The following is a 21,044-nucleotide window of genomic DNA, read 5'->3' on the forward strand; positions in this document are numbered from 1 at the left end:
TAATTTCAATATTAAAAACAATGCAAAATCAAGTCGCCTTCAAAATACCAAGAACTGAAATGTATTTGAAAGGCATATGATAAAAAGAAAACAATTATATATTTTAAAAGTATAGCTATTGGATTTAATCTCCATACTCCCACATCCCTCTTACTACCACATGCACACTCACTTGAGTTCTGTAGATTATGTGATACTTCATTTATTTTAAAGAGGAGTTTTATATTTTCCCATGGAAAGGTTCTAAGCTCAAGTACTAGTAAACATTTCTTTCTCAGTATCCAAACCACATTAGTAATCTAGGAAGAAAGTAAAACTGTAAGAGGGCTGGACTTTACAATGTGTGAGAGAATCAAGGATTAAAGAAATAATTTGAAGGCTAAGGCTATTTCCAACAGGAAAAAAGATCAGATGACAAAATGTATTGTGTTTTGGCAGAGTGTCTCTGTTTTCACACCTGACTTTCATTATTGCATATTCTTAAGTGGAATTAAAGCAATTATCCAGCAAATCACACAGGTGATTTAACACATTAAGCCCAGTCTTTCCAAATGACCCTTTAATTAGAGTCACAAGGACAAGATGTGAGGGAAAACAGTAGAATTTAACCTATTTACACCTTCACTTACAATTGGAATATCTGAAATGTAGACAATGACTTATATATGGGAACTACATTAGAGAAATTATATATCTAAAATTGCAAACATTATTTGAGAAACTAATAAACAGCAAACAGTTTATAGCAACAAATATTAAGTATTTAAAAACGAATTAACAAGAAATGTGCAAAACCTATATGAGGAAAAAAAATTAAATACTGTAAGACACAAAAGTAGACTTGATCAAAAGGAAAGATATTGCCTATACGTGGATAGGATGACTAATATTATGAATATGACAGTTCTTCTTAATTTAAAAATTCAATGCACTCCCCTCCAAAATACCAACAAGCTATTTTATGGAGTTACACAAACTGATATTAAAGTTCACATAAAATAAACAAACACTCAAGAATAGTCAGGCCCTCTCCTGCTGCTTTTGTAGCTGAGGCATTTGCTGTTTCTGTACACAGGCTGAGGATTGAGAGTGGCTCAAATGAATGATGATACTGGAGGAAATAAAATCAGCAAAACTTTTGGAGGTTGTGTGGGGTTGGCTCAGCAATTCAAAAATTTTAGAAGTTCCAAACACAAAGGGCTGCTTTGCTACATGATTTATTTTATGAGCCAGGGGCTGTGTGGGAAGCCAGAGTTTCTAAAAAAGCATACAAGCCCTAGCTGGTATGGCTCAGTTGGTTAGAGCCGTGGTCGGCAAACTGCGGCTCGCGAGCCACATGCGGCATTTTGGCCCCTTGAGTGTGGCTCTTCCACAAAATACCATGGCCTGGGCAAGTCTATTTTGAAGAAGTGGCGTTAGAAGAAGTTTAAGTTTAAAAAATTTGGCTCTCAAAAGAAATTTCAATCGTTGTTCTGTTGATATTTGGCTCTGTTGACTAATGAGTTTGCCGACCACTGAGTTAGAGCATTATCCCATATACCAGAAGGGGGTGGGTTCCATTCCCAGTCAGGGCACATACCTAGATTGTGGGTTCGATCCTAGTTTGGGGCACATATGAGAAGCAACTGATCAATGCTTCTCTCTCACATTAATCTGTCGCTCTCTCTCGCTTTCCATCTCTTTAAAATAAATGAAAAACATATCCTCGAGTGGAAGGAAGGAAGGAAGGAAGGAAGGAAGGAAGGAAGGAAGGAAGGAAGCAAGGAAGGGCACACACAAAACTTTCCTGTTGTTTTGCAATGTTTCAAAGACAAAGTCCTATCTGAGGAAGAGGGCCGTCCTCAAACAACAAATCTCAGCCTGAACACATTTGCCAAAAAGAGGCAGGAAACTGGAGAACAAAGCTCAAAGCAGAAAAATTCAGACTGAATCTTCACCAGTCTTTCGGGACAGGGAGGCAGAGACCCCATAGGCTCACAAACAAAAGCCCTAATGAATCTCCCCCAAGATATGTAGGAAAGCAAAGGTAGACTAGGTCCAACTAAAGCTTCAACCGAACCCCAACCAGCTCAATTCCTCATTGGCCTGAGGTGCCAGCCCCTCAACCTATATATCTGACAGAATAAGAGGTGCCCTCTTTTGGGGAAAATAACACTCACTTCAGTTTCTGGCCCTTTATACATAATGTGTAATCCTATCTAATAAAGAGGGAATATGCTAATTGACCCTCATGATGTTGCAAAGATGTTGGCACCCACAGCCAATAAGGAGGGAATATGCTAATTGACTGCCCCGCCCTCAAAGATGGTGGCACCCACAGCCAATAAGGAGGAAATATGCTAATTGACTGCCAGCCCTCAAAGATGGCAGCACCCAGTACCCTCAGCCTCGCTGCGCGCCTGCCTCTGGAGTCCTCCAGTCCCCCAACTGCCCAGGGCCGGCCTGAGGCACAGGCAAGCGTTTCTAAAAAAAGCACACAAGGTAACCAGGGCTGGCCGAGGCTTGCGCTGCCGGCAGTGGCAGCAGCAAAGGTGTGATGGGGCGTCGCCTTCCCCTGATTGCCAGGTTGCCTCCCGCCCCTGAGGGCTCCCGGACTGTGAGAAGGGGCAGGCCGGGCTGAGGGACCCCCCCTCCAGTGCATGAATTTTCATGCACCGGGCCTCTAGTATAACATAAGAAATTATGACCTACAGCTCTTCCTCTTCCTTTCTCGAACATCTCAATTTTAAACCCATTAGCTAATGCCGAATTAGGTAGGTGTCCTTGTGGGAGTGGAAGGGTGGAGAAGAGGAGAGCTGTAAAGGTCCAGAGAAGGTAATAGAGCCTAACTGGGATGAGGAAGATATCCATCTGGAGTCGTGGCAGCCTAGTGTGAGGTGTCTGAGCTCATGCAGGGTGAGGAGGAGGATGTTCACACAGAAAGATGGGCCAGTACAAAGTGTCAGAGACCAAGTGGGGTAAAGAAGATATCCCCACAAAAGGCTGGCATTGTACTGGATGCTAAAGCCTAAGCTGAGTGAGGAAGGCACTCACATGGGAAAGCGACTTGACTCAAGGTGACAGAGACCAAGAGGAGTGAGGAGGTCACCCTCCAGAAAATATGTCTGAGCAAACTGTCAGAGCTTCCATGCAGGAGAAGGGGTGACAGCAACATGAAAGATGGTTACATACTGGGAGACTGATCAAATAAGTAAATATGTAAGATAATGGGAGCCACATTTCTCATTGTCATCAGAGAAGAGAGTTACAAATATACAAAGAGAAAACTAAATGAATCCTGTGGTATTGAACTGGAAGTAGAGGTATTGTGTGAACTTACGGCGTGTGTGTGCGCGCACACACACACAGAGGAAAATGAACATAGATGTAAATGTGTGTGTGTGTGTGTGTGTGTGTTTGTGTGTATATATACATGTGAGAGGATATGGGAAGAGTGATAGCCCAATAGCAATGAGCACACACAGTGCTCAGATATTGGTTTCTAAATACCCTTCTCTATTAAATTGAACCAGAACTCTTTGGAGAAACTACCGTTTCCAGAGCTGGGAAAGAGAAAAGTTCAAGATGAACCTGGAAATTACTGTTATGCCAGAAAGAATGAAAATTCTCAAAGAATTATGGACATATGTCAAAAGGAAACAGGAGCCAGATTAAAGTGGTGCCCATTGGTCATAGCTGGAATAATTTGAGCACAAAATTAAATAATGTTAATTATGCATTATAACACTGAATAAAAATAGGGAACTATGAATCCAAATTAATGTAAATAAGAGCATGAATAAACTGAAATTTTGACAAAGGTAATTTACATAATCTCCATGCAAAATAGTTATGAATTACAAAGGGACAAAAGTAATTTTACTGTGAAGATCCTGGCAGACACAACCTTAACCAAGTGATAAAAGTTAACAATATCAGTAATGGAGCCAACTGAACGTTTTTGCCATCAGATAGGTTCCAATGAGAATACAGTATCACTTCTATTATATCCCTTCTAAATATGTGCAAAATAAACATAATCAGAAGGAAACATCAGACAAACTCAAATTGAGAAACATTCTATAAAATAATTGGTCTGTAATCTTTAAAGGTATAAAAGTTATAAAGGTCAAGGATAAACAGTAACTGCTGAAAACTGAAGGAGATTTTTAGTTTGCTCCTTTAAGTTCTTTTAGACATGGTAACTAAATGCAATGTGATTCTAAACTGAATCCTTTTGTTATAAAAGGCATTTGAAGGACAACTGGGAAAACTTAAATGGTGTATAAAGGTTATATAGTAGTAAATATCTGTAATAATATCCTGTTATGGTCACTGAATTGTGGTCATATAGGGGATGTATAGGGGTAAGAGGATATAACGTTGACAAAATATTGTTCTAGTTCAAGGTTTAAAGTTCAAATATACTCTTACTGCTTATATAAATGCTAATTTATTTCAAAATAAAAAATTTTAAATTGAGACATATGAACCAGTAGGAAATAGTGATAGATGAACAAGAGAAAACAGCCAAAAAAGCAACTCAGAGATAATTCAGCTATTTCAATTAAGAGACAAGAACTATAATCATTACAAATCTGTGAAACAAAATAGAGGAAAAGATAGAAATTTCAATAGAAAAGGATGAGGTAAAAGTTAATCAAACAGTTATTCTAGAACTAAAAAATTACAATGTCTGTAATTAAGAACTCAATGCAGAGTCTTAAACAGAAGGTAAGACTAACAAAGACAAAGGCGGGTCAACAAAAATCCAAACTGAAGTATAGAGAAAAGAACTGAACGGTAATCAAAACAGACAAATAACAAAACAAATAAAACAGAGTATATGACATGTAGAATACTGTTATGGTCTAATATATGAAAAACTGTAATTCCAGATGACAGAAGAAAATGGAGCAGAAGCAATATCTGAGAAAATAAAGCTAAAATTTTTGCAAAATCAACAAAAGCTATGTGAAAAGGTTCAGCAAACCCAAAGCAGATTTTTAAAACAAAAACACCTAGCCACTGCTGAAACATAGAGGGAAAGTCTTAAATGCAGTCAGAGCAAAAAAGATACATGATCTTCAGAGGAAGAATAGTAAGAATAACAGCTAACTTCTCAAAAGAAAATATAAGAGCTAGAAGACAATAGAATGATAGTTTTTACAGGGCAGAAAGAATAAATCAACCAACAAAGAATTTTCTATCAAGCAAAATTATCTTTCTATACTATAAGTGAAACAGAATATACTCAAACAATTAAAAGTTGAGATGATTCATCACTAGAAATCAATTCTATAGGAAATATCAAAGTAAGTTCCTTAGGAAAAGAAAAATGGTATCAGAATCAGGAAAGTACAAGAAGCAATGAAAACATCAGAAAGGGTAAACCCTATCTAATAAAAGGGTAATATGCAAATTAACCGTCACTCCATCACAAAGATGGCAGCACCCATAGCCACAAGATGGCGGCGCCCAGTCCACTCAGCCTTGCCGGAGTCCCCCAGTCCCAGGGGGGCGGCCGCTGAGAGCGGGCAGCATGAATGGCCTAGCGGAATGCTTGCTTCATTGCCGCTCCCAGCTTGGGCCTGCCCCCCGGAGCTGGAGCGGATGTGGACAAGGACAGGGGGGCCGGCCTGCAGCCTCTGCAGCCGAGCGCAGGCCTGGAGAAGCAGCGTGGGTCCCTCCTGGCTCCCACAGAATGAACGCGGGTCCCTCCCGCCTCCCGTGGAAGCAGCGCGGCTCCTGGTGGCGTGCTGCGGTTCCCGCTGGCTCCCACAGAAGCGGCAGGCTGCCTACTGCACGCGATATCGCGCGATGGGCTACTAGTATATAAATAAAGATAAAAGACCACTGACTGCTTAATGCAAAAACAGTACCTTGTGAGGTATTTACAAAATATGTAAGTAAAAATATATCACAATTACAGCAATAGAAGCAAGAAAACATAAATAAAAATATATCACAAGTATAGCACTAGAAGCAGGAAAACAAACAAAATTATAGCACTTAGGATTTTTACACTGTTCAGGATATGACAAAAGTATTAATTTAAGGAAGACTGTAATAAGTTAAGGGACTATTGTAATTTTTATCATAACCATTAAAAGAATAATTCTAAAAGGAATAGCAAATACCCAATAAAGAAGGTAAAATAGAATAAAAAATATTTGATAAATACAAAATAAGATGGCAAAGGAAAAACAAAGAAACAAAAAGCAGGTGGGACAAACAGAAAAGAAGTAGAAAGATGGTAAAATTAAACAGATCTGTACCAGTAATTACATCAAATGAATTCAATAAACGAAACACTACAATTATAGGACAAAGACTAGACTGGATAAAAACCAAGATTCAACTACATGCTATTTACAAAAAGCGCACTTTTAAGTATAAAGACATAGTGTTAGCAAATTGAATTGCGCCCCTCGCAAACTCAAATTCATATGTGGAAGCCCTAACCCCATATATGAACTGTATGTGGAGACAGGGCCTTAAAGGAGTTAATCAAGGTTAAATAAGGTCATAATGGTGTGGCTCTGATCTAATAGGCCTGGTGTCCTATAACAAGAGGAAGAGATATCAAAGAGCTCTCTCCACAAGTGCACAGGCATGTGAGGAAAGTGAGAAGGCAGCTGTCTGCAAGCCACTGAGAGGTCTCATCAGAAACCAACCCTACCAGCACCTTGCTCATGGACTAGAAGCCCCCAGAGCTTAAGAAAATAGAAAGTGTGTAAGCCACCCAGTTTCTGTGGTATTTTGTTATGGCAGCCCAAGCAAACTACTAGGTGTACCAGTTAATAATGCGGATTTTGTAATAAAACACGATTAATTTCAAGAGAAACATCAAAAGTGCTTTATTTAAAGTAATGTCCATCACTAGCTATACATTTCCCCCATCTTTAGGTAATTTGTGAATACCATTCCAATAGAACTTTTCTTGTTTTGAGGCAAACCATTCAGAGACCCAATTTTCCACTTCTTACATTTTGAAGTGTTGCTCAGAAAGTGCGTGTGCCATTGATCGGAACAAGTGGTAACCTGAAGGAGCAAGGTCTGGTGAATACAATGGGTGGGTTAATACTTCCCAGGCAAGATCTTTTAATGTGTCTTTAACTGATTTTGAAGAGTGTGATGGTGCGTCATCATGAAGCAAAATTACTTTGCCATGTCTTCTGGAACATTATGGTCATTTCACAATCAAAGTGTGGTTCAAATTGATTATTTGTTGTTGGTAGCGATCAGTATTAACAGTTTCACCTGGTTTTAAAAGCTCATAATATACCACACCTTCCTGATCCCACCAAAGGCAGAACATTGTCTTCTTTCCGAAGCGATTTGGCCTTGCAGTCAATGTTGATGGTTGACCTGGATCAACCCATGATTGGGATTCTCAAAATAAATCCACTTTTCATCACCAGTCACAATTCGATGCAAAAAAGACTTTCTTTCGTGCTGTTGAAGCAACATTTTACTGATGACTTTTCAGTTTTCCATTTGTCTTTCATTCAGTTGATGTGGCACCCATTTTCCTTCCTTTAAAATCTTTCCCATTCCTTGTAAATGATCGGAAATTGTTTGCTGAACAACGTTTAATCTTTCTGCAAATTGTTTTTGAGTTTGACACACATCTTCATCCAATAATGCTTGTAATTGTTGGCCTTTAAACTTTTTTGGCTGACCTGGATGTTCTTTGTCTTTCACATCGAAATCATCACTTTTAAAGCATTTAAACCAGTGTTCATAAGTATCTTGAGATGGAGCATGTTCACCATAAGCTTCCCAAAGTATATGATAACTTTTTCTTCAAAATAAAGTATTGAATTAAAACTTCCTGTGAATGCTCTTTTTTGGGGCATGAAAGTCAACATTTTTAAGCGTAAAAATATCTATGATGTTAACATCTTCAGCAAATTTGGCATATGAAGTTTTGAAGCTGGTTGTCAATACAACAAAATAGCATACATATCAAGTTGCATATATATCAACATATGTGTAATTCCATGTATTGTAAAAAATCCGCATTATTAACTGGTACAGCTAGTAAGATAGAGAAATAACAGTTAAAGGATAGAAAAATATATAAGGTAAACACTATACAAAGGAAAGCTCATGTGGCTATATAACTCTGAACAAAGTACACTTTCAGGCAAGAAGATTAATAGAATTTTTAAATGGCCACCTCTCAGTGGTAAAAGGATCAATTCAACAGGAAGATAAAACAATTTTAAATTTGTATCGAATGTCATAGTTTCAAGATATAAAAAATGAACATAACTAAAAGGAAAAGCAGATAAATCATAAGAGATTTTAACACAATTCTCTCAGTAACTGATAAACAAATAGATAAATCAATAAATATAGAACACCTAATACTATTAACTAACTTCACCTAAACAATATTTGTGGAAGACTACACCAAACAATTTCAAAATATAGTCTTTTCAAGTGAACATGCAACATTCCCCAAAATCCTATATAATAAGGAGGTAATATGCAAATTAACCTTCACACCCTCACAAGATGGCTGGCTACGACCAGGCTGGCAGGGGTGTTAGTGAGAGACGACCAAAAGACTGAACAGCAGGCTGTGTGGGACAACCAGGCTGGCAGGGGGGTTAGTGAGGGACAACCAAACGACTGAACAGCAGACTGTGTGGGGTGACCAGGCCATTGGGGGGGCCATGAGGGGTGACCAGGCCAGCAGGGGGGGCAGTTGGGGGTGACCAGGCCAGCAGGGAGGACAGTTGGGGGTGACCAGGCTGGCAGAGGGGAGCAGTTGGGAGCGACCAGGCCGGCAGGGGTGGGGGGCAGTAAGAGGCGACCAGGCCAGTGGCGGGGGGAGCAGTTAGGGGCAAAGAGGTCGGCGGGGGAGCAGTTAGGGGCAAACAGGTTGGCGGGGGTGTGTGCAGTTGGGGGCGACCAGGCCGGCAGGGGGGGCAGTTGGGGGCGAGTAGGCTGGCAGAGGGGGGCAGTTAGGAGCGACCAGGCTGGCAGGGAGGGGGCAGTTGGGGGCGACCTGGCCGGCAGCGGTGGCCATTAGGGGAGACCAGGCCGATGGGGGGGGCAGTTAGGGGTGATCAGGCCAGCATGCAGAGGCAGTGAGGGGTGATCAGGCCAGCAGGGGGGGGCAATTAGGGGCAATCAGGCGGGCACGCAGAGGCAGTGAGGGGCGATCAGGCTGGTAAAGGGGGCAGTTAGGGGCGATCAGGCAGGTAGGCACATGAGCGATTAGGAGCCAGCAGTCCCGTATTGGAGAGGGTGCAGGCTGGGCTGAGGGGACCCACCCCGTGCAGGAATTTCGTGCACCAGGCCTCTAGTACATCATATAATGGGCCAAAAAGCATGTGTTAATTTAAAAAATATTGAAACTCTCCAGAGTAGGTTCTCTCATCATAATAGAATCAAACTAAAAATGAATATAGAAAAGAGAACTGTAAAATCCCCAAATGTCGGCAATTAAACAACATACATCTGGATAACCCATGATTCAAAGAGAGAAATCACAGTAAAAATTTAAAAAATATTTTGACTAGAGGATAATAAAAATACATCAAAATCTGCTAAATGCATTTAAAGTGGTGCATAAAAAGAAATTTATACCTCTGAGTATACCTATTAGAGAAGAATCGTTGAAAATCAATGATCTAAGCTTCCATCTGAAGAAGCCAGAAAAAGAACAGCAAATTACATCCAAGGAAAGTAGAGGAAAATAATAAAGAGCAGAAATCAACAACAGACACCAAATGTACAATGTTCTTTGTCTCCTTACCCCCAATTAAAAAAACAAGGGCTCAGGCCCTAACTGGTTTGGCTCAGTGGATAGAGCGTCGGCCTGCAGACTAAAAGGTCCCAGGTTCAATTCTGGTCAAGGGCATGTACCTTGGTTGCAGGCACATCTCCAGTAGGAGGTGTGCAGGAGGCAGCTGATCGATGTTTCTCTCTCATCGATGTTTCTAACTCTCTATCCCTCTCCCTTCCTCTCTGTAAAAAATCAATAAAAAAATAAAAAAAGGGGCTCAGGATCTGAATAGACATTTCCCCAAAGAACATGTAAAAATGGCCAATAAACACATAAAAGACATTCAACATCATCGACTATCAGGGAAATGAAAATCAAAACACAATGAGATAGCATGTGATACACTGGCATGGCTATAATCAAAAGACAAATAACAGTGATGATAAGGACGTGGAGAAACAGTAACTCTCGTATATTGCCGGTGAGAATGTAAAATGGGCTGTCTCTTTGAAAAACCATGAGCAGGTCCTCAAAAGGTTAAACACACAGTTACCATATGACCCAGCAATTCTACTCCTGAGCAAAACGCAAAAGAAACAAAAATATATGTGTATATGTCTGTACTGAAGAATGTTCACAGGTACTTTATTCATTATAAGCAAGTGGGAAAAAAAACCTTAAAAATGAAATGTCTATCAACAGGAGAATGGATAAATTGTGGTATACACGGAGTGGCCATATTATTATGATCTCTGAACGCATAATAATCTGGCCACTCAGTGTGTGTGTGTGTGTATGTATATTATATATATATATATATATATATATATATATATATATATATATATATATATATATATATATCAGAAGGCTGGTGCATGAATTTGTGCATGGGTGGGGTCCAGCCAGCCTGGCCAGGGGAAGGGGACATGGGCAGTTGGCTGGCATGCCTGCTGGTCGAACTCCTGGTCGAGGGGATAATTTGCATATTAGCTATTTATTATATAGGATATACACTGAGTGGCCAGATTATTATGCATTCAGAGATCATAAAAATCTGGCCACTCAGTGTATGCTTGCAATGAAATGTTACACAGCAGTCAAAAATAAAGAAACAAATGATATATGTAACAACATGGATGACTGTCACAAATGTTATATTGAGCATAATAAGCCTGATCCAAAAGAATATGCATTATATGATTCCAAATATTTGAATTTTAAGAGGAGGTAGAACTAATTGGTGGTGAGAGAAATCAGAATAGTCACCTCAGAGTGGGGGGGGTGGGGGGGTGGAAAGATTGATGTTGATAGGAAATAGGTTAAGAAAACAAACATTCTCGGTGTTTTGGAAATATTCTAATTTGATATGGGTGGTAGTTGCATATACATATACATAAAATGATCCCATGTATATATTATTTTGCATTAAAGCTGTGGCAAATAAAATTATACATAAATACATTAAGTTATATCCTTAAGATTTTTGTACTATATGTACTTCAAAGAATGTGTTTTATAGCTCCATTATCTATATATATAAAAGCCTAAGTGACTAATACGACCGGTCGCTATGATGCGCATTGACCACCAGAGGGCAGACACTAAACATAGGAGCTGCCCCCTGGTGGTCAGTGCGCTCCCACAGTCAACCTCCCGTGGTCCCTCCCCCTAGCCAGCCGGCCCTGATTGGCCCTGATTGAGACTGGGCAAGATGGCCCCAAGGCCCCTGATTGCCGGCCAGGCCAAGGGACCCCACCCGTGCACAAATTTGTGCACCAGGCCTCTAGTTTTAAGTAATGAAGGAAAACTACTCTATATACAATATTGTACCAAATACAGTATCTTTAAAATGTTATATATGTGTTAGTAGAAAAGATAAAAATGAGACAAAATGTACTAAAATTTCACAGTGGAGAGGTTAAGAGCTTGGGCTTTGGAATCAGAATGGCATGTTCAAATTTAGATTTCGTCACTTAATAGCTCCATGACTTCTCAAAGCTCCTGTTTCTTCATCAGTAAAACACAGAAAATAATATACCTAAGTTGGATGAATGTGATGGCTAAAAGAGACAATGCTAGTACACATAAAATACTTGATACCTAGTAAATATTAAAGAACTGTTTTATGTCAACAATCCCCTCTCGTAATAGGTTACAGATTGTTTTATTTACTACTTTATACCATTCTTATGATTTATTTTCTTCAGATGATGGAGAACTCTGATGCCAAATCCATAGAATTTGGAAGTTATCCTACAGGCTGTGCAGTCATTAGAGAGTTTTGACAAGGTCAGTGACACAGTAAAGAGCAGTATTGGGAAGGCTGTTGGCAGCAACATGCTTGGTGGACTTGGGGAGGAGTAGATTTGGCAGGAGCAGCAGGACAGCCTTGAAGTGAGGATCTCATGTCATCATTTTAAGCCCCACAATAGCCAGGTAAAATCTAGAATTGTCATTATCCCCCATTTTTTAATTTTTAAAATATTTTCTATTCATTTCATAAAACTATACGGAATTTCTTTTTTTTCTCAGATTCATTCATTTATTCTTTCATTCCACAAGTATTCTTTTTTTATAGAGGTATAATTGACATATAACATTATATTAGCTTCAGGTGTACAACATAATGATATCTGTATATATTACAAAATAATCACTACAAGTCTAGTTAACATCTCATGTTTTCGAAATCTTTTACAACACACAGATGGTCACCAAGGTATTCACAGAGGGGCTGTGTTGCTCTATGCCATTATACTAACCATAAGTTTATGTAATTTATAAATCACAGAGTCCTTAAATGTTTCAGTACCAAACAAAATAACTTCCTTTTGCATTTCATAACACCCAGTGCATAGTATAGACATCTCATGACCAATGTTTCTACTCCTCCCTCTATCCTGCTTATTTCCTTAATGTTACTTTATAGTAAATCTGAGAAAACGTAGCAATAAGTCTTCAACATTCAAATACTTTTTAATGTGCTTTGGGAGTAGCTTCAGTCTTTCTCCAGGGCTTGAAAGATCCAAGTTACTCAAGAGGTCTGCAGGGTGTATGTGTGTGTATTTAACTTATGTCTTAATCTCAAATGTGGTTAAGAACTTAGCTTCCAGAGTTGAACTAAAAATCAGTATCAAGCAGAGGAAAAGACAAAACAGTGTCCACAATATTGCTAGATAAAAATTGAAATCTATAAAGGATCTTTCTTAGAAATAAAATTAGAAGTTCCAATTCCATCAGAATATAGAAACTGCAGGGCAATAAAGTATATGAGATATACTGAAGGGTAAAAAATGACAGGAAAACACAGAGTAGACTGTGACATATCTCTAATTACTACTCGGTTTCAGCCAAATAGTAAAAATTAGTCTTCAGATAGTTGGTAACATCAGCCTGTCTCAGGTGGTTAGTAACCAAGATCTGTGGTCAAGCCAATATTTCTAACAAAATTTGACTTTCTTTTTTGGCAGCCAGTAGGCCAGTCAATAATAATGTTGTTTAAGAAAGACTGAGTCATGAGAGAGATGAACCTTTACTTCCATTTATTATGTTTGTATTATCTATATTTTCAAAGAGTTTTCAATATTGAAACCAAAGAAGAAATTACAAGGGGAAAAAGCTATTCTGAGAGCTAATTTCCAAAAGTCCCCCGTGACTTGGAAGCATGTTTGCAACCCAAAATGACAAAAGCAGAGCATCCCCTAACTGAAACTCGATCACATGACTTAGGATTGTCAATAACAAAAGAAAATCAAAACTAGGATCAATATAAAGTGGTCATGAGAATACAAAGAGAAAAAAGAAAACAATGGCTAGGTATATAGTCCTAACTGATCCATTCTAAAAACCTACATGAAACTTTTACTTTACATTAAAATTGATATTCAGTAAAGAGTGTTCTATAAAGCCACATAAGGTAGTTTTTGGCTTATCTGCCTTATATTACCCAAACAAATAGAATACAGGAAACCCACAAGCAAAAACCTCAGGCTCTGCCTAACTTGGGGACATTTCCCTCCAAATACTCTGAAGAAATTAAAAATACTAAGTCAAAAGATAAATGTACCCCTATCCTCATTTTGTAGCATTATTTACAATAGTTAAGATACGGAAGCAACCCAAGTGTCCATCAACAGATGATTGGATAAAGAAAATCAGATATGCGTCACTGCAGATTGCCCAGGACCAAACCAGAGAGGGTCGGACCTGCAATACCACCATTTGTCCACCATCCAGAACTGAAATATCATTGCTGTTATGAACACATTAACAACTGTTGGACATAGAAACCGGGACTCAAAAGAACTGTTGGCCCAGAAAGAAACTCACTATAGACTGATTCATTTGCCTCTCAGCATAACTATTATTGCTTGTCTCATTTTCGGTTCCTATAAGTGTATTCCTAGTATCACATGAGCTCACTCATCTAGGGGAAAAGATGAACAACATAGACTGAAGAACAAGAACAGCATTGATCAGACTGTCAGACCTCAGAGGGAAGGTAGGGGAGGGTGGGGACAAGGGAGATAGATCAACCAAAGGACTTGTGTGCTTGCATATGAGCCTAACCAGTGATCACGGACAACAGGGGAAGGGGGCCTTGCGTGTGGGGGGGTTTGGGAAGGGAACGGGGGGAGGGGGTTGATGACAAATATGTGATACCTTAATCAATAAAGTAATTAAAAAAAATAAAGAAAATTTGGTACATATATACAATGAAATATTACTCAGCCATAAAAAAAGAATGAAATCTTGCCATTTGCAACAATATGGATAGACCTACAGGGTATTGTGCTAAGTGAAATAAGTCAGACAGAGGAAGACAAAATACCATATAATTTCACTTATAAGTGGAATCTAAAGAATAAAATAAATGAATAAACAAAACAGAAACAAACAAACTGAAGGTTGTCAAATGGGAGGGAGGTGTGGGGATGGGTAAAAAAGGTAAAGGGAGTAAGAAGTTACAAAATAGTCACAGGATGCAAAGTATAGCATAGGGAAAATAGTCAATAATAATAATATAATAACCACCTATGGTGCCAGGTGGGAAGGAGAGTTATCAGGAAGATCACTTCATAAATTATATAATTGTTTTAACCACTATGCTGTACATCTGAAACAAATATAAATACTGAATGTCAACTGTAATTGAAAAACGAAAATAATTTTAAAAATATATCCTTACAATCCAAACCAAATAAAAGACACAAGTGCACCAAAAATTTATTTCTTTTGTGTGTTTTTTCAACTTAGTGATGGTGGTGTTGCTTGGGGGGAGAAGCAAGGGTTGGAAAGATGATTTCAAAGTTCACAGAAAAATAAAGCAAAAATACCAGGAAAAATTCTGAACAAGTAGGGAAGGAATTTATCCTAAAAGATATGAAAACATATTTCAAAGCTATAATACTTTAAAAAGCACAGCCCAAGTACATGAACAGAAAAACAGAGCAATGGTACTGAACAGCCCAGAAATACACTGATGGGATGTAGGTAGTGACTGTTTAATGGGTACAAGGTTTCCTTTTGGGTGATGAAAATGTAGTGGAATAAGAGAGTAGTGATGGTTTTATAACACTGTTAAATTAACTAATGCCACTGAACTGTACACTGTACAATAGTTAATGGTAAATTCTATGTTATGTGGATTTGACCTCATTTTTACACAAGCTCCACATTCATCATTCACTCTTACCTGAGAGTTAATATCAGCTCTATATTGTAGCAAGACTGTGACTAGTTCCTTATGTCCTCGATCACATGCCCAATGGAGTAGAGCTCTGCCCTAAAACACAGAAAAAGAGAAATAAATTGTTAATACAACTGTGAGGCCATATAAAAGATATAATGTTTTAAGAAAGACAAAGTAATAAGTAAAACTGGGTTAATTATTCTAAGAATGATGATATAAAATGCTCTATGGGAAAAGCAGTAAACTTTTCTAAATCGATGGGAAATCCTGAATTCTACTTTTAGCCCAATGACTTACGTCAGTCTGATCAATTTCCTCCCTATAGAATGAAAATAAGGATAATATTTGTTGAATGAGTGAGCTGCAAGATAATTCTTTGAAAATTTTAAAGTACTACTTTACAAATGTAAAAGATAGTTTTCTTAAATTATCACATTCACCACTTCTGGTGAAAGAAATCTGTTGGATAAAAAATATGGGCACTTAAACATAGGCAGAAAATATAATCTAAGTGTAGTATATCTAAATATGTTAGTTTATTCTTTAAAATGTAAGAAAATTTAATCAGTTTGAAAGTAAGTATTTCCTCTTAATATTCCAAATTTACACTCTTAAATATCTCAAAAACACTAGTATTGTTTACTTGGTTCTCTAGCTTCCAATGTTGACTGTGAAAGCCATTTGTAAAAGAGAACAGATGATTAACTGTTAGCAGAGAAAGTACTAAATATAAAACATTAACTGTTATCTACCAAAGACTCAAAGTTACTACCAATGTGTTAATTCTATTCTGCACCATCAGAAAATCTTGGTTTAGTCAATGAAAGAAGCTACTTGGTCCAATGAATAAACAAAACCCCAACAACTAAGGGCTTCTTGGAAGCAGTGAGTGATGTATGGCTTAACACTACCTTCTGAGGGTGGTAGTGATGTTGTCATTTTTAAGAACTGGAATGTGTTTCCACATTAAGTTGAAATCCCTGCTTTATGTCATTTTAGAAAAGATTTTAAGTAGGACAAAGTGGGATAAAGATGGCTTTAAAGGAAAAAGCACCTTTCAAGAAAGCTTTTCTAAACCCACTTACACTCTATCTTCCAGCACCTATTCAAGCACCTATTAGTTCAACTAATTAAACTAGGATCCATTCTTAAAAAAACAACAAAAAATAAAGACAACTTCTTTCCTACAAATTGTTCTTTGCCTTTTCTTTCTTTTGCTCAACTTATTTTTATTTACCTGTCAATATGTTTTCCAATAGGCTTACTCAAAATCCAAACAGGAAGGGAAGCATAAAATTAAAACATATGGGCAAATCACTCAAAATTTGTTGTAGTAGCAAAACTATTTTGTTCAGAGCCCACTGGGAATTTTTTTAAATGGAGACAATTCTGCAAGCCAAGTAAAAAATGTTCTGTCAAATAGAGAACAGAGTTTCCTATGTTAAAATTTCTGTAACTCTAATGACCTGCTGTTAGCAAGGCACTAATTTCAAAACTCTCCGTATGAATAACTAGATATCCTAATAAGAGCCTCAGAACAAATACCAATATAAAAAATATCCTATAGCTCAATGTAATTGTTTTACAGCTTTTACATTAAAAGAATCATATAACATTTCAAAGTCTCTATCATATTTAGTTCTAACTTTAAATGTGCATTTTATGGCTATTAAGTTAAACTATTAACAAGAATTACTACATAGTTAAAATGATGTGTGATACACTTTCACAGGGCACCTACCAGAACTACCTACCAGTTAAGAAAACAAAATATTAATATATCTAGTACTTTTACCACAAGATAATTTCTACTCTCCACCAGGTTCCTAGTTTCTCCTTAGAAATAACCCAGTAGGGTTACATCGATTAATAATAAAATATAAGTCCTTAGCTGTTCCGATGGGAAAGCAGACAAGGAACACATTTTACTGTTAATGAGAGTTATATTTTAAATTTCCCATATGTGGTGCCAAAAATTTACTTTAGGGGGAACACCTATGACTGGACCTCAGTAGTGATTTCCACTTTGGATATATTTTCCAGCAGGGCGGCACTGTACAGCAATGTTTTAAGGAGGATGATGTGCTCTCAGACACTTACACTATCCTTTTCAACACATTGCTTGACCTGCAATGTAATTAATTTTGGTAACACATTATTTTAATGGTACACTAATTAACCTTGAATTGGAATGAATTCTGACAATGACTTTCTGTAGAAGTGCGGAAGATATCTACATTAAGACTACTAATGATTAATATTTTTATGCAGTATTAAGCTCAAAAACAAGAACCGGATCAAATATACTTGTAAATAAGCATTAGATAAAATAATCAGGCTTTGAAATTTTTGCTTTAAAAATGTTTTGTATTTAGCCCTAACCGGATTGGCTCAGTGGATAGAGCGTCGGCCTGCGGACTCAAGGGTCCCAGGTTTGATTCTGGTCAAGGGCATGTACCTTGGTTGTGGGCACATCCCCAGTAGGGGGTATGCAGGAGGCAGCTGATTTATGTTTTTCTCTCATAAATGTTTCTAACTCTCTCTCCCTCTCCCTTCCTCTCTGTAAAAACAAGAAAAAAATCAATAAAAAATGTTTTGTATTTAAATGAACAAAAATTAGCAAAGCCAGGTGTCTGAATGGGATGACACTTTACTTATTCAAATAATAAAGTTCCCATAAACATGCTCTAATTTAAGATTATCAGTTCAAGTAATAAGATAAGCAATAATCTGCAGAGACACCATCCTCATAGCCATTTATGACAAAATCAGAAACTAAACACCCATGGTTTCTTTCCCTTTTCTCAAGAAAAACATGAATTAGGTGCACATTAAAGTTATATCTGTTTAAAGACTTTATCCACATTTATGAAGCATTTCACCTATTTTTATATATAACTGTTTTATCTTCTATGAATGATAGAATCTCTGACAAATTTTCAAGTTAAATTTATTTTTACTGCTACCACAAAAACAAACAACTCTTTGTATCTAGTTTTAACAACTCTTCTGCAAAAAGACATCCCAGAAGTATTCAGGAGATAAGGGAGGAAAGCCATTTTTAAAAGGAATCTTTGTTAGGACACCAGAAGACCACACAAGCACTGTTTGGGGTACTCTGGATAAATTCTGGAATTCAAATATAGTAAAACCCAGGGAGGATGGTGGCGGGGGGGGGGGGGGTGCGGGAGGGAGAGGAAGGAGGGAGTTCTCATTATTAACCAAGCAAAGGTACTAATACTGTCCTACCTCAGACAGATGAATGACTCTAAAGTGCTTCAAAAGTACAGGGTGGCAGCTAACCTATTAAGTGGTATTACTTTCACATCTTCTGGAAAATACTGAGTGGGTTTTAATATTTTAAATGCTTCTTTGATATCCTTAGTTACTTGTCCTCAAACCACATAATATTTTAAAAATTATATTTTCTTTGGGATATCACAAATTAAATGAAGAGACAGTATTATAAAACAAGTCTTGATGTTTTTATGGTATTTGGAGAACAGATACAAAGTATGTACACCATACATAGACAAAAACATGTTTAAATTTGTAAGAAGTGTCACCTAGCCACTGTATCAAAGATGGTATAATAGAGTACCGTCTAATTAGCAAATGAAATACTGCAAACAGGTCGACTTGAAAAACTGAATTTCAATGTACAATTGTGGTAGAGATTGACTTTAGTACCAATAACTTGTAATGACTCTGTGTCTTCTACCCCATCCCTAACTTCTCCCCTTTTCTGCTGCTACTGTATAGAAGTTGCTACAGTGAGAACTCCCAACCCAAACCACCATAATGTTAGTGATGTAAGAGTGAAGGAATAAGCAAGGGAGATATAACTTCATCCTGTGTAAAATAAGTAATAACAGCAAAAATAAGTTGCCATGAAAACAGCTCAGATGTCCATTATAAAACAACAGATAAATTATATTCATATGATGGAATATTGCTCAGCAATATAGTGAAGGAAGTACTGATCCATACAACAATATGGATGAAATCCAAAAGCATTATGATAAATAAAAGTAGCCTCATACAAAAAAAGTACAATATTAGAATTCCATTTATATAGTTTGAGAAGAGCAGAACCAAACTATAGTAGAACAATGATCAGAACAGCAGTTACCTTTGAGGAACCACCTGGGAAGGAGCATGAGGGAATTTTCTGAGGTGACACTGAGGGTCTTATGTTGATGGGAGTTTCAGTTATACAGGTACATGCATTTGTCAAAAATAATGGAATGGACACTTAAGAGTTATGCATTTCATCATATATAAATGTTATCTTTAAAGAAAAACTAAATACAAAATTCTAATTAATGATATGCATGCTGAAGCATTTAGAAGGAAGTATATTGTCTGCAAAATACTCTGATAAAAATGCAGCAAAATATAAGATTGATGGCTGAATAGAGAGATAGGTAAATACTGATAAAACAAGCACATTAGTGGTAGAATCTAGGTAGTAGGAATATAGACATTCATTGTAAAATTCTTTCAACTTTTCTGTACGTTTAAAATGTTTCATAATTGTTAGGAAAAAAAATCAAACAAAAATTTGTACTTCCACGATAATAGCAGCATTATTCACCACAGCCAAATTAAGAAAGCAACACAAGTGTCTATGATGACTTTGGATAAATAAAATACAATATATACACACAATGGAATATTATTCACTTAAAAAGGTAGGTAATTCTGACACAGGCTACAACACTGAAGACATTGTACTAAGTGAAATGAGCCAGCCACAAAAGAACAAATATTGTGTGATTCTATTTACATGAGGTATCTAGAGTAGTCACATTCATGGAGATAGAAAGTGTGGTTGCCAGGGAATGGGGGAAGGAGGAAATGGGGAGTTAGTGTTTATGAATACAGAGTTTCATTTGAAGACGATGAGAAAGTTCTGGAGATAAATGTTGGTGATGGTTGCAAAACAATGTGAATGAATTTAGTGTCACAGAACTGTATACTTAAAAATGGTTAAAATGGTAATTTTATGTTATGTATATTTTATCACAATAAAAATACAAGTTGCAAAAGCTCATAAGAATGTAACTACTTTCACTGTTTTCTGATCTTGCATTAAATATGCATTTCTGATGTAAAATATTACCATATGCTCGATTTTTAAATGCAAATGAGAATAATTCAACATTTATCAATTGTTATTATGAATAGCAAAGTTCCTTCAAATTAATATTTTAATAAATTACACAACCAAAGTAACATATACTCAAATGTAAGAAGTTATTTAAGAGGATGCATTTTTTTTCTTTCTCAAATCTTAAATAAAAGCATAAAGTTAGCCTTAGTATACTGACTCTGTTTACTAAACCTTGTGCTTCTTTGTTAGGTTAATACTAACAGTTTTTCCAGATTTTCCAGCAGTTTCTCAAGACAAAAGCATGTAAATAGCATTCTGACATGTGCACAGATTTAAAACAAAGTGAGAAGGGAAAGAAATGGAGTCAAGAGAAAGATATCTCCCTCAAAATATTTGAAAGGATCAATAAACATATATGGAAAATGGTGTAACAATTATACCTTCAAAAGGACAGAAAGGAAAGAACTTAACTAAAAATGTAGCTCAATAAAGGGGATATTAGGGGTGCA

General features: G+C 37.1%; 1 protein-coding gene across 2 annotated transcripts in view; it reads right to left on the reverse strand.

Annotated features, from left to right (window-relative positions):
- Positions 1-21,044, reverse strand: part of ACBD6 (acyl-CoA binding domain containing 6) — a 160,580-nt gene that overhangs the window by 67,638 nt on the left and 71,898 nt on the right. For both annotated transcript variants that reach the window (XR_013812924.1, XM_079760829.1), the window contains exon 6: positions 15,423-15,512. Coding sequence is in view for 1 of the 2 variants with exons in the window: in XM_079760829.1 (XP_079616955.1) it covers positions 15,423-15,512 (90 nt within the window). In the remaining variant the exon portion in view is untranslated. The remainder of the gene's footprint in view (positions 1-15,422; positions 15,513-21,044) is intronic.

Source organism: Cnephaeus nilssonii (genome assembly GCF_951640355.1).
Source record: "Cnephaeus nilssonii genome assembly, chromosome: 21".
Lineage (NCBI taxonomy): Eukaryota > Metazoa > Chordata > Mammalia > Chiroptera > Vespertilionidae > Cnephaeus > Cnephaeus nilssonii.